General features: G+C 44.2%; 1 protein-coding gene across 6 annotated transcripts in view; it reads right to left on the reverse strand.

The window, feature by feature from the left end:
- Positions 1-12163, reverse strand: part of LOC147448483 (lysine-specific demethylase JMJ27-like) — a 102443-nt gene that overhangs the window by 11152 nt on the left and 79128 nt on the right. For 3 of the 6 annotated variants that reach the window (XR_015189354.1, XR_015189353.1, XM_086521073.1), the window contains exon 13: positions 3605-3886. The exons of the other annotated variants lie outside the window; for them this stretch is intronic. Coding sequence is in view for 1 of the 3 variants with exons in the window: in XM_086521073.1 (XP_086377199.1) it covers positions 3620-3886 (267 nt within the window). In the remaining 2 variants the exon portion in view is untranslated. The remainder of the gene's footprint in view (positions 1-3604; positions 3887-12163) is intronic. 6 annotated transcript variants of the gene reach the window in all.

The following is a 12163-nucleotide window of genomic DNA, read 5'->3' on the forward strand; positions in this document are numbered from 1 at the left end:
ATTGGCAGATCGCACTGTGCACAGAAAATTTACAAGTTTTATGCCAACAGAGTTGATGTATTTCCTCAAGGCCGAATATATGCAACAATGTCTTGATGTACTTTGTCTAACACAAAGCAACACATATTGCCATCGCACTAATAAACAGTATGCCCATATAATGATTGCAAAAGCCCCAAATTTGACAATTTAAAAGAGGCATCAAAATCAGCCTTGAAATCAGCAATTTGTCCCAGCGAGCAACATGTCATCAACATAGAGAACAATGATCAAAAGTACACCATTCATATAATTGACAAACAAAGAGCTCAATTGTACTATTCTAAAAACCATGTGCATCCAAATAAGCATGTATCTTCCCATACCAAGCACATGGAGCTTGCTTTAAACCATATAAAGCCTTTTTCCACCAGCATACTTTGGTTTCTTGCCCTTATGAAACAAAACCACGAAGCTATGCTACCTTCCCCTTTCTCTTTCTAATCACCATTCAAAAGTGCAGTATGAGCTTCGAATTGATGTACTTTATATGAATCCTTAAAGCGAGCTCTCTCTTCTCTACTCAATCCTGCATCACGAAGCAAAACACTCCAAGTGACTCCGGGCCTCTTCTGTAGTCAAAATAGGCTTGCACAAATACTATGAATGGTAGTCATATGAATCCTTTAAGCAAGCAAATCTTCTCTACTCAATCATGCATCCCAAGGCAAAACACTCCAAGTGTCTATTGCCTCTTCTATAGTCCATCACCATTTGGCTCATCAAAATTCAAGAACTCTAAAGCATCTTTGTCTTTCATTTTCCCCTCACTAGTTCTCTCCGTGTGCAATCTCTTCGGTGCTGGATTCTCCCTTGCTCTTCTTTAACTCTTCTTTCAGGACATCTACTTTCCTTTCATGCTTTCTCACATTGCATATGTTGCAGTGCTAAGTCTTGTCTTTGTCTCTGCTCTAGCTTTAACTCCATCTCCAGATCTTTGTTTTTCTGCTCTAGGGCTGCATATGCATCCTCTTTACCTGATGAATGAAAAAGTCTCATCAAAAGAAATGGCCATCTCTTGAAAGTCTCATCAGAGGAAATGGCCATCTCTCGGGCATAGCCTTTTGCCCCAAGTCTACTTGTAGGGATCGAGAATACCGTCAAGCTTATATTTCAACTTAAAAATACACTAAGTACCAATGACCTGTTTCCCATGGGCCAAGTCACGTGAAGACCACATGCCATTCTTCATAATAGCATCATACGCACATTACATTGCAGCCAACCAATTTTCTCAAGTTTGTGCTTCATTAGATTACATATTAGACACAGCCAAAACATAGCAATTTGAATAAGAGGCACGTTGAGAACCTGAATGAGTACATACTGCAACTAAACAAAAGTGCATCAAACTTACTGTCATATAAAGTCTACACCAAATTGCACACCTCTAGCCCACTCATTTTTTGCACTATCCTCTGCAAGTATATCATGTACATCTACATAAATAATAGGTTAATATTGTCTCTTCTACCACTTCGATCTCTTTTGTCCACATTTGATTTGTATATGTATGTGGCATTGTGGGTGTTCTCTTGTGTCAAAGGATCCTTTCGGAGTCGAGGTGCCCACCAGATCAGAGGCGTGCCGTGTCTTCAAGTGCAGCTTTCGCTGCCTATTGTGACATGGCATGAGAGCCGTGGTGTCTCAACCGCCTCGGCTGTTCGGCGTATGTTGTGATCTGGTGCCGCATTAGACTTAATCAAGAGAGAAAAAGCTTGTTGTTTTGTCCTCTGTTCTCTCCAATTCGGGCCTGATTTGGGTATGTGGAGGCAATGGATCCTCATCTGTCTTCTACCTTTGTGTACCGCAACCTCTCTTCATGGATGGAAACCCTGTGGACGATTCAGCAAGCGCAACATTGCTGGATTGTTTCGGTTTCGGAGTTGGTGCTAGAGGCCCTATCACACAACCAAAGTGGAAGTTTCCCATGCAGAAAGAGCTTGATTCCATCAAGAAGAATAACACATGAGAGTTGGTTCTACGGCCCACTAAGCGGAAGATGATTGTTGTCAAATAGGTCTACAAGACCAAGTACAAATATGATGGTTCTTTGGATAAGCACAAGGCACGGCTTGTTGCCAAGGGCTTTTCTTAGAGACATAGTGTGGACTACGACTAGATCTTTGCACCGAATGCAAGGATGGCGACCATTCAAACAATTTTTGCTCTTGCTGCCTTTTTCGGTTGGCCAGTGTTTCAAATGAAAGTCGTCTCCGCTTTTCTCAATGAAAACTTAGAGCAGGAGGTGTATGTGGAGCAACCTACAAGGTTCTTGGATCTAGATTTCAGTAATATGATTTGCAAGTTGTGGAAGCTTCTCTGTGGCCTGAAACAAGACCCTAGAGCGTGGTACCAAACGTTCTTTCTACGAGACTCCTTTCGTTGTTCTTCTTTAGACCCATATTTGTATATTTTAAGCGTAATGTGCAACGGAAGTGAATGATGGTGTATGGCTCAAGATGGGTGATCAGTGAGTACTCAAGGTTCCTTTTACTTAGCGGAAGGGAAAGCCTTCCTTACTTAGAGAGAGAATGCGCAATGACCAAAACAAAGAGTGCAAAATTGTAAGTGCAAAGTGCATGAGAGTGCTATAGAGAGAGAGAGAGAGAGAGAGAGAGAGAGAGAGAGAGAGAGAGAGAGAGAGAGAGAGACGACACCACATGGGGTCCCAAAACCCCCTCCAAGGGCCCCCCCTCTCTATTACTAGAGAGGTATTTGCTTAAGATTGCACAAAGCAACGCTTCCAGATGCGGTGGTACTTGACGACAATGATGTCGATGACGACGATGACGATGGCTGAACTGCTGAAATCTGAAAACGCTAGCCATGCTGATGGGAACTGGGTCGTGCAGTGAAGCTAGTGGGCTGATCTGTCGCCGAGGATGCCTGAAAACTGAAAAACTTTGGCTGTTCAATGGGCTGAAAACAGAAAACGCTGGTGGATGTGGGATCTACCGCGATGGGGTGACTGCGTCGAGGATCTAATGCGGGATTTGCAAGGCTACTGCTGAAAACTGATGGCTAAATCAGCTAATCCAAAAACACTAATGTTCTCGCTGAGGAAAACGCTGGAAATTGAAAACGCTGATGGCTGAAATCGGCTGATCCAAAAACGCTGATATTCTTGCAAGGAAAATGCTGGAAGAATCTGGGTCATGCCGGTACTGCTTGGTACCGCTGGGGTTCTTGCTCCTTTGTCTCCCTGCTCCGCCTAGCGCCCGATGGGCCTCATATATAGGTGAATAAGGGTGGGTCGAGCAGCCCTTATGAAATTCCCCATGATTTGGCAATCAAAAGGTCATTTATTAATAATGACTTATAAGAGGTGGTTCATATGCAATATGGGAAAATAGGTTTAATGTGGTAAAAATGCTCATGCTTGGTACTAGGTACTGATGCTAATGATCATAGCTTGTGCAATCAGAGGGTATGCACCTACTCTAAGTGCCTGGACATGCACGGCCTGCATACAAGCTCACAAAAATATCAGAACACTTCCTAGGCTACCTAAACCGTAGAAGTAGGTACAGCTTGTCCACATGCACATAGGGTTAGATTGCACCTTGCATCCCCCTTTTCAAGGTAAGGTATTGGTACCGAGCTGTATGGCTTCCATCTTGTCCACCAACAACTCTTGGGAGTCTACGAAAAACTCTTCACCAGCCCACTCTGGTGCGTGGGTCCCGCGATACTTGAACTTCATGAAAGTTAGTAGTGCTTGCTTCTTTAGGCCGCGCCGAAAGCGACACAGAATAATCTGTTGCGGCTCCATGTCTTCAACTTCGTCTGCGATCTTGGGTTCACCTTCTTCAAGAATCTCCTCTGAGGAACATCCTTGAAACCACTTCAAACACAAAAACATAAACATATAAGTTCCTTGTCGAGTAACTAAAAAACAACTCTTCTTCCTAAATGACTGTGCATGAAATGCAAATGAACAATGTGACGGAGTGCCAAACACTTCACCAAACACATGCCAAAAGTGTGATCAAAACTTGACTTTTCGACCTAAAGCTATCAAATGTGACAAACCACCTCAGACATGTCAATGCTTGATGGACGATCGTGCTCGTGCGTTTGCTGTGACTATGTCATGCCAAGGAATGAACGTGCAAAACAGATCGACATGACCTACAATGGTGAAACATCGTGAAGTCCTTGAATGCAAACTCTCCATCTTTTCTAGAGTGAGCTTCATGCATTTGTGCTCATCCGTGAGTGAATCATGTGCATTGTGCAATGTGGTAGTCCTATGAAAAGGTAACGCACAAAGACGGTGACGAAAATACAAGAGACCTTCACAAATGAGAAACTCAAACAATGCGTACTAACTAATCATGCAAACCAAAAATACTTCCTGAATGGGTTCTTTGAACCTCGAATTGAGAGCCAGGATAGGTCCTGCGTGACTGACTGTACCTGCAATGAGGTTAGCTTTTCTAGAAACACAATCATCCAAACCACCAAATTGCTCACACGACTAGAACCATGGCTTGACGGTCACCCCAAGGTGTACTCGGTACAGACCGCAGCAACTTGAAGGCTTGATGATCTTGACGAACAATCACAATTCTATCATGCAAAAAATGTATATCGTGCTTCGGAGAAGGAATTACAGACAGAGATTCCTTTCCATGCAATGACTCACTCTCTCGAGACTGTGGGACTGTGTACTTAGAGAGACTATCAGACTGCGTGTTTTATCTTCTCTCGAAACATGAGAGAGAGATTAATGGCAAAGACGGAATACTCTTGTCACAGCGAAGAACCACTGGAGACGCTCCTTCAATTGTGAGAGAAAGTGTTTTCTTTTCAATCAATTCGCAAATTATAACCTTTGAACCACTTGATGTCAAAAATCAAATCACATCCTTTGAGAGAAGAAACCACAAACTTACAACGAAAACCGACATTTTGAACTATCACTGTCACATCAGGACATTCATGTGTGAAACAAGAGTGCATGCCAAGAGCAAATCTAGAGATCACAATGGGATCTATTAGAAAAGCCTCTAAACATGCGCGTTTCACGAGAGAGTCACTAATCACATCATGCAAACTACTCGAATCAAACAAGATCGCAATGCATTGACTATTCACATGACCATAACACTGCATGAGAGACACATCAACATGATCATGAGAAACTTGGGACACATTAGTGTTCTCAGCAAATGATATGGATTATATGGGTTCATTTGTGGATTCTTCGGGTACTTTCTTAGGAGAAACTCGTTTAATGTCACCTTTAGTGTGACATTCAAAACATCTTCTTTCTTGTGCAGAAGGCTTTTCTCTTACCCAAGCTGAACTCCTTCCTGCAGGTGCACCCTTGGCGGCCTTGCGCTCAAACCAAGGTTGCTTTTTCCCACCTCACATCAATTGGCTTGTCACTAAGTGCAAGGTCCGCTCTCAATGAGTGGAAACGAGGAACGAGGGGAGGCTGGACAAGCCCTTCCTTCTTGGGTTACCAGCCACTCTTCAGAGACACAGATCAGGAATCGACACAACCAAGTGGTCTTGGGTTACGTGGGATCTTTGTGATTCTTGTGATTCTTTGTGATTCTTTCCTTGAGTGATGATACCGAACACTGCCATAGAGCTCTGATACCAATGTAATGTGCAGCGGAAGTGATGATGGTGTATGGCTCAAGATGGGTGATCAATAAGTGCTTAAGGTTCCTTTTACTTAGCAGAAGGGAGAGCCTTCCTTACTTAGAGAGAGAATGTGCAATGACCAAACAATGAAAGAGTGGAAAATTGTGAGTGAAAAGTGCATGCGAGTGCTAGAGAGAGAGAGAGAGAGAGAGAGAGAGAGAGCAAATGGGGTCCCAAACCCCCCTCCAAGGGCCCCTCTCTCTATTGCTAGAGAGGTATTAGTATGGTACAATGCTTCTCGATGCGGTGGTACTTGCGAACGATGACGATGGCTGAACTGCTGAAATCTGAAAACGCTGGTCATGCTGATGGGATCTGGGTCGTGCGGCGAAGCTAGCGGACTGGTCTCTCGAGGACACCAAGGATGGCTGAAAACTGAAAAACGCTGGCTGTTTTATGGGCTGAAAACAGAAAACGCTGGTGGATCTGGGATCTACCGCGACGGGGTGACTGCGGCGAGGATCTGATGCAGGATCAGCGAGGCTACTGCTGAAAACTGAAAACGCTGATGGCTGAAATCGGCTGATCCAAAAACGCTGATGTTCTTGCTGAGGAAAACGCTAGAGGAATCTGGGTCATGCCGGTACAGCTTGGTACCGCTGGGGTTCTTGCTCCTCTGTCTCCCTCCTCCTCCTAGCGCCCAGTGGGCCTCATATATAGGTGAATAAGGGTGGGTTGAGCAGCCCTTATGGAGTTCCCCACGATTTGAAAGTCAAAAAGTCATTTATTGCAATATGGGAAAATAGGTTTAATGCGGTAAAAATGCTCATGATTGGTACTTGGTATTGATGCTAATGATCATGGATTGTGTAATGAGAGAGTATGCAACTACTATAGGTGCATGGACATGCACGGCCTGCGTACAAGCTCACAAAAGTGCATGGACACTTCTTAGGCTACCTAAATCCTAGAAGTAGGTACAGCTTGTCCACCTGCACATAGGGTTAGATGTGCACGTGACATTAAGGGAGGATTGGTGACTCTTATTACATGCCCTCTATGTGGACGATCTTGTGAGTACATATAGCCATGTTGAGCACATCCGTAGTACTATGGAGACCTTGGCTTAGGAGTTTGAGATGAAAGATGTCGGCTTGCTTCACGACTTTCTTGGATTGGAGATACGGTAGACACGGGGGGGCGGGCGGGGGGGGGGGGGGGGGGGGAGTCTTGTTAGGGAATAAAGGCCTAAGTGCCTTGTACTTATTAACTTATAAGTTAAAAGACTTATAAGTGAGGGGGCCCAAGTGTGAATGGCCCCCTAGTCACTTACTCATATACTCAAAGGTCAAGCCCAAAATGGACCTAACGTGACTTTTCCCAAAACTTCTACGAGTTCTCTCTCTCTCTCACGTATTTTCTCTGCGTGTGCTTCTTCTGCGCCACTCTCCTCTTCTCCTTCACTCTCATTGCATAGAGTAGCAAGTGGGCTCTCTCTCCTGCTCCCCCACACATGGTATCAGAGCTTTAGGGTTTCCAAGAGAGCCATTTTCGCAACACAGATCAGAATTCTGTTCTTGCTCGCTGCGGGAAGGATATTCAACCGTTTTCGATCAACTCTGTCGCGAAGGGATCCTCTCACCCCGTGTAGAATCGACCTCCGGTGACAGTTTCCCCAAAATTAGGGTTTCAAAAACTGGCGAACAGCAGCCTATTTCTGCTGAAATTGACCAATTTCGGGGTCAATTTGATGCAATTTCATTAGGGCAAGTCTCACAAGTCAATCTTACAGGTGTTTCCACCAACGAGGTTCTGAAAATTCAGCAAAACAGGTGTTTACAAGTCTGATTTTTGCCCTAAAACAGGGAATTTCAGCAAGCAAATGATGTTTACACCTTGTGGAAACCTTCGGTAAGGGTTTGGCAGTGAATGTACGCCGTTTTGGGGTGATTTCGCGTGAAATTTGCTCGCTGTTTTTCTGTAACAGCAAGCTGTTTTTGCCCGATTGCGCACATTTGGGCGTGTTTAGGTCGGCAAAACAGGGTTTCAGTGTTTGCAATCACTCAGAATGGCTTCTAGCAGTGAAAGTGGCAATTTGTTGCACATTCGCAAGCTTGAAGGGGCCCATAACTTTGCTATATGGAAGAAGCAATGTTATAATGTGATGTTGCAGAAGAAACAGGCGAAACCTATTAAGTTACAGGGTGTGAAACCGGATGATGTGGAGGTTGAAGAATGGGAAGAAGTGGACGAGTTGGCTCGCTCCACGATCATGCTTTCGGTGTCTGACAATTTACTCTTCAATGTAGAGAATGAGCAGACAGCATGGGGCATGTGGAAGCGTTTAGACGAGTTGTATGCACAGCAGAGTGCTGCCAGTAAAGTGTATTGGCTTAAGAAGCTTATGGATCTCCGCATGAAGGAGGGCACGCACATGTCAGTGCACCTCAATGAATTCAATTCTATTTTCAGCCAACTGACAGAGCTGAAATTCACGATTGATGAGGAGTTCAAAGCTACTTTTCTGCTATGCACATTGCCCGAGAGTTGGGATGTATTCCGGACAGCTCTTAGTAACTCAAGTGCGTCACTTAAGTATGCAGATGTAGAGAGTTCTCTCTTGATGGAAGAGATAAACAGGAAGAACACCACAGGTGGGTCTTCTAATGCATTGCACTTGAGAGGCAGGTCTCAACAGAGGGAGAAATCTGACAGTAAGGACAGGGCACGCAGCAAATCTCGTAGGAAAGATGTTGTGTGTCATCATTGAGGAAAGAAAGGGCATTATAAACGGGAATGCTATGAGTGGAAGAAAGAGAAGAACAAGGGTGCTGAAACTGATGCAAAGGACAAGGGAAATGCCAAGAAGAGCACTGTGTTGATTGAGGAAATCAATGTTGCTAGTAGTTGTGACAGTGACAGCAGCACTGATGTACTCAATGCCTCTTCTGTGGATGCACATACCCTTGCTATGGGTTCTGATGTGGACATGCATACTTGGATTCTTGATTCAGGTGCCTCCTTTCATGTAACGCCTCATATAGATTGGTTAACACAGTACTCAGGTGAGGTGCAGGGCACTGTTTATTTGGGAGATAACTATGCATGTGACATTGCAGGTATTGGCAGTGTCCAGTTTTCCTTTGCTGATGGTATGACTTTTGTTTTGCACAAAGTGCGCCATGTGCCACAACTCAAGAAGAGTTTGATTAGTACAGGGCAGCTAGATGATGCAGGCTATCACACCACTTTTGGTGATAGCAAGTGGAAAATTTGTAAAGGGGCCCGGATTGTAGCCAAGGGTTGTAAATCGGACACTTTGTATCCTTTGCATGTATCTAGTGTGCGTGACCATGTTGTCGCCGTAACCGAGCAGCCAAGTGTTTCTTTGTGGCATGGCGTTTCTTTGTGGCATGGCCGGTTGGGACACATGAGTAAAAGAGGAATGGAATCTCTGTCTCGTTGTGGTTATTTGCCGTGTTTGAGGTATGCTGATTTTTCTCATTGTGAGCACTGTATTTATGGTAAGCACAGTCAAACACCGCACAAAAGGTCTCTTTCTTTGAAGTCTGACAGGTTAGACTTAGTGCATTCCGATGTATGTGAAATGCCACAGTTGTCCTTAGGGGAAAAGAAATATTTTGTCTCGTTTATCGATGATGCTACACGTAAGGTGTGGGTGTATCCAATACGTGCTAAAAGCGATGTTTTGGATACTTTCAAGAAGTTTCTTGCGTTTGTTGAGAATCAAACAGACAAGAAGCTTAGGTCTTTGCGCTCAGACAATGGGGGGGAGTATGTATCAAAAGCATTTATTGACTTTTGTGCTACTAAAGGTATTAAAAGAGAGCTCACAGCTCCTTTTAATCCCTCTCAGAATGGAGTTGCAGAGAGGTTGAACCGGACTATCCAAGAGAAAGTTCGGAGTATGCTGTCACATGCTGCATTACCTCATGGTTTTTGGGCAGAAGCTGTGCAAACAGCTATTCACTTGATTAATCGCTCACCTAGCAAGGCTTTGGGTGGAAAGGTGCCTGAGGAGGTGTGGTCTAGCAAGCCACCCTCATATGCACATTTAAGAGTGTTTGGTTGTGAGGCCTATGTTCACATCCGGAGTGAACTGCGCACCAAACTAGAACCAAAGTCTCATAAATGCATTTTCCTAGGATATGGTGAGGATGGTGAAATGGGGTATAGATTATGGGATCCCGCATTACGGAAAATCATACGCAGCAATGATGTCATCTTCAATGAGAATTGCATGCACAAACAGCCCACAAAGGTCGAGGAAGTGTGCCGGGTTGTTTTTCGTGAAGATGTTACATATGGACAGCCAAGAAGGCCCAATGTTCAGCAGCCTTTACATGCTGAAAATGGTGCTGAAAATCAGCCATTAGCTGCTGAAAATCAGCCCCAACAAGTTGCCATTGATGCACCACAGGTAGGGGAACAGGTTGATGCTCCTAGGCCACCCGTTGTTGCGATGCAACCAGCTGAACAGCCTGCTGTTTTTGATGGTTTACAGGCTGAAAATCCACCTGTTATGGATCATTGGGTGCGTAGGTCTACTCGGGTGACAAGGCCCCCCGATAGATATGAACCGTCTTTGGACTATGTCATGCTTACTGATTGTGGTGAGCCGTCTTGCTATAAAGAGGCTATGCAACGGGAAGACAGTAAGAAATGGTTCAAAGCAATGGTTTCGGAAATGCAGTCTTTGGAGAAAAACCATACATGGGACTTGATTGATTTGCCTAAAGGGCATAAGGCTCTGCCATGTAAATGGGTTTACAAGACCAAGGTCACATCTGATGCTTCTTCTAAGTACAAGGCACGTTTGGTTGCTAAAGGGTACAAGCAAAAGCATGGTGTTGATTTTGATGAGATTTTTTCTCCTGTTGTAAAGCTTGCCACATTACGTCTTGTTTTAGGCCTTGTTGCTTCTGAAGATATGGAGTTAAAGCAAATGGATGTCAAAACAGCGTTTTTGCATGGCGATTTGCTTGAGATGATCTATATGATGCAGCCAGAAGGTTTTGTGTCAAAGGGGCAAGAGAAGAAAGTATGTAGACTCTTGAAGAGCTTGTATGGTTTGAAACAGTCTCCCCGTGCATGGTATCACAAGTTTGATACATTCATGAGGTCTCAAGGATACAAAAGAAGTAATTCTGATCACTGTTTGTATATCAAAACGGCAAGTGATGGATCTCTTCTATTGCTGATTTTGTATGTTGATGACATGCTTATTGCGGGTAAAAATGTCACGGAGTTGGATGCATTACATCAAAGCTTAAAGAATCGCTTTGACATGAAGGATCTTGGTGATGCTAATCATATTTTGGGCATGCGTATCTCTCGAGATAGACCTAACAGCCGTCTGTATCTATCTCAACGAGATTATGTTAATAAGGTGCTACATCGTTTTCATATGGATGGGGGAAAGGCACTTGGTACTCCGCTGCCTCCATATGTAAAACTGACTGCACATGACTGCCCAAACACAAATGATATGCGGGCTGAAATGGCCAAGATTCCTTATGCATCAGCTGTTGGCAGTTTGATGTATGCTATGGTTGCTACACGTCCGGACATTGCATTTGCGGTGGGAGTGGTAAGCAGGTACATGAGCAATCCTGGCAAAAAGCATTGGGAAGCAGTGAAGTGTATCTTGAGATACTTGAAAGGCACTAAAGACTTGTGCATTTGTTTTGGGAAGAGTGAGACATCTGTGCATGGCTTTACACATGCAGATTTTGTTGGACATCCAGATTGCAGGAAGTCTACCTCTGGATATGTGTTTACATTCACAGGAGGTGCAGTTTCTTGGATTTCTAGACTGCAAAAATGTGTTGCTTTGTCTACCACTGAGGCTGAGTATGTGGCTGCCACTGAGGCATGCAAAGAAGCTTTGTGGCTCATGCGTTTGGTAGAAGAGCTTGGCATTAAGTCACCGGTTCCTGTGCTACACTGTGATAGTCAGAGTGCTATTATGCTTGCAAGGAATCCTGTTTTTCATGCCAAGACAAAGCACATAGAGGTGAAGTATCATTTTATCAGGAGTGTGCTTGATGACAAGAGCATTACACTTGTCAAGGTGCACACAGATGACAATCCTGCAGATCTTTTGACCAAGAGTCTTCCAGCAGAGCGGTTTGCATATTGCCGTCAGATGATGGGTGTTGGATGAGTAAGTGCATGATCAGCTGATGTATCATAGTTAGTTGATTCTTTGATCTCCCAAGGTACATTGCCTTTAGGTGGGAGGTTGTTAGGGAATAAAGGCCTAAGTGCCTTGTACTTATTAACTTATAAGTTAAAAGACTTATTAGTGAGGGGGCCCAAGTGTGAATGGCCCCCTAGTCACTTACTCATATACTCAAAGGTCAAGCCCAAAATGGACCTAACGTGACTTTTCCCAAAACTTCTACGAGTTCTCTCTCTCTCTCACGTATTTTCTCTGCGTGTGCTTCTTCTGCGCCACCCTCCTCTTCTCCTTCACTCTCATTGCATAGAGTAGCAAGTG

The sequence above is a fragment of the Adiantum capillus-veneris genome, chromosome 10 (assembly GCF_014529385.1).
Source record: "Adiantum capillus-veneris isolate H3 chromosome 10, ASM1452938v2, whole genome shotgun sequence".
Taxonomy (NCBI): domain Eukaryota; kingdom Viridiplantae; phylum Streptophyta; class Polypodiopsida; order Polypodiales; family Pteridaceae; genus Adiantum; species Adiantum capillus-veneris.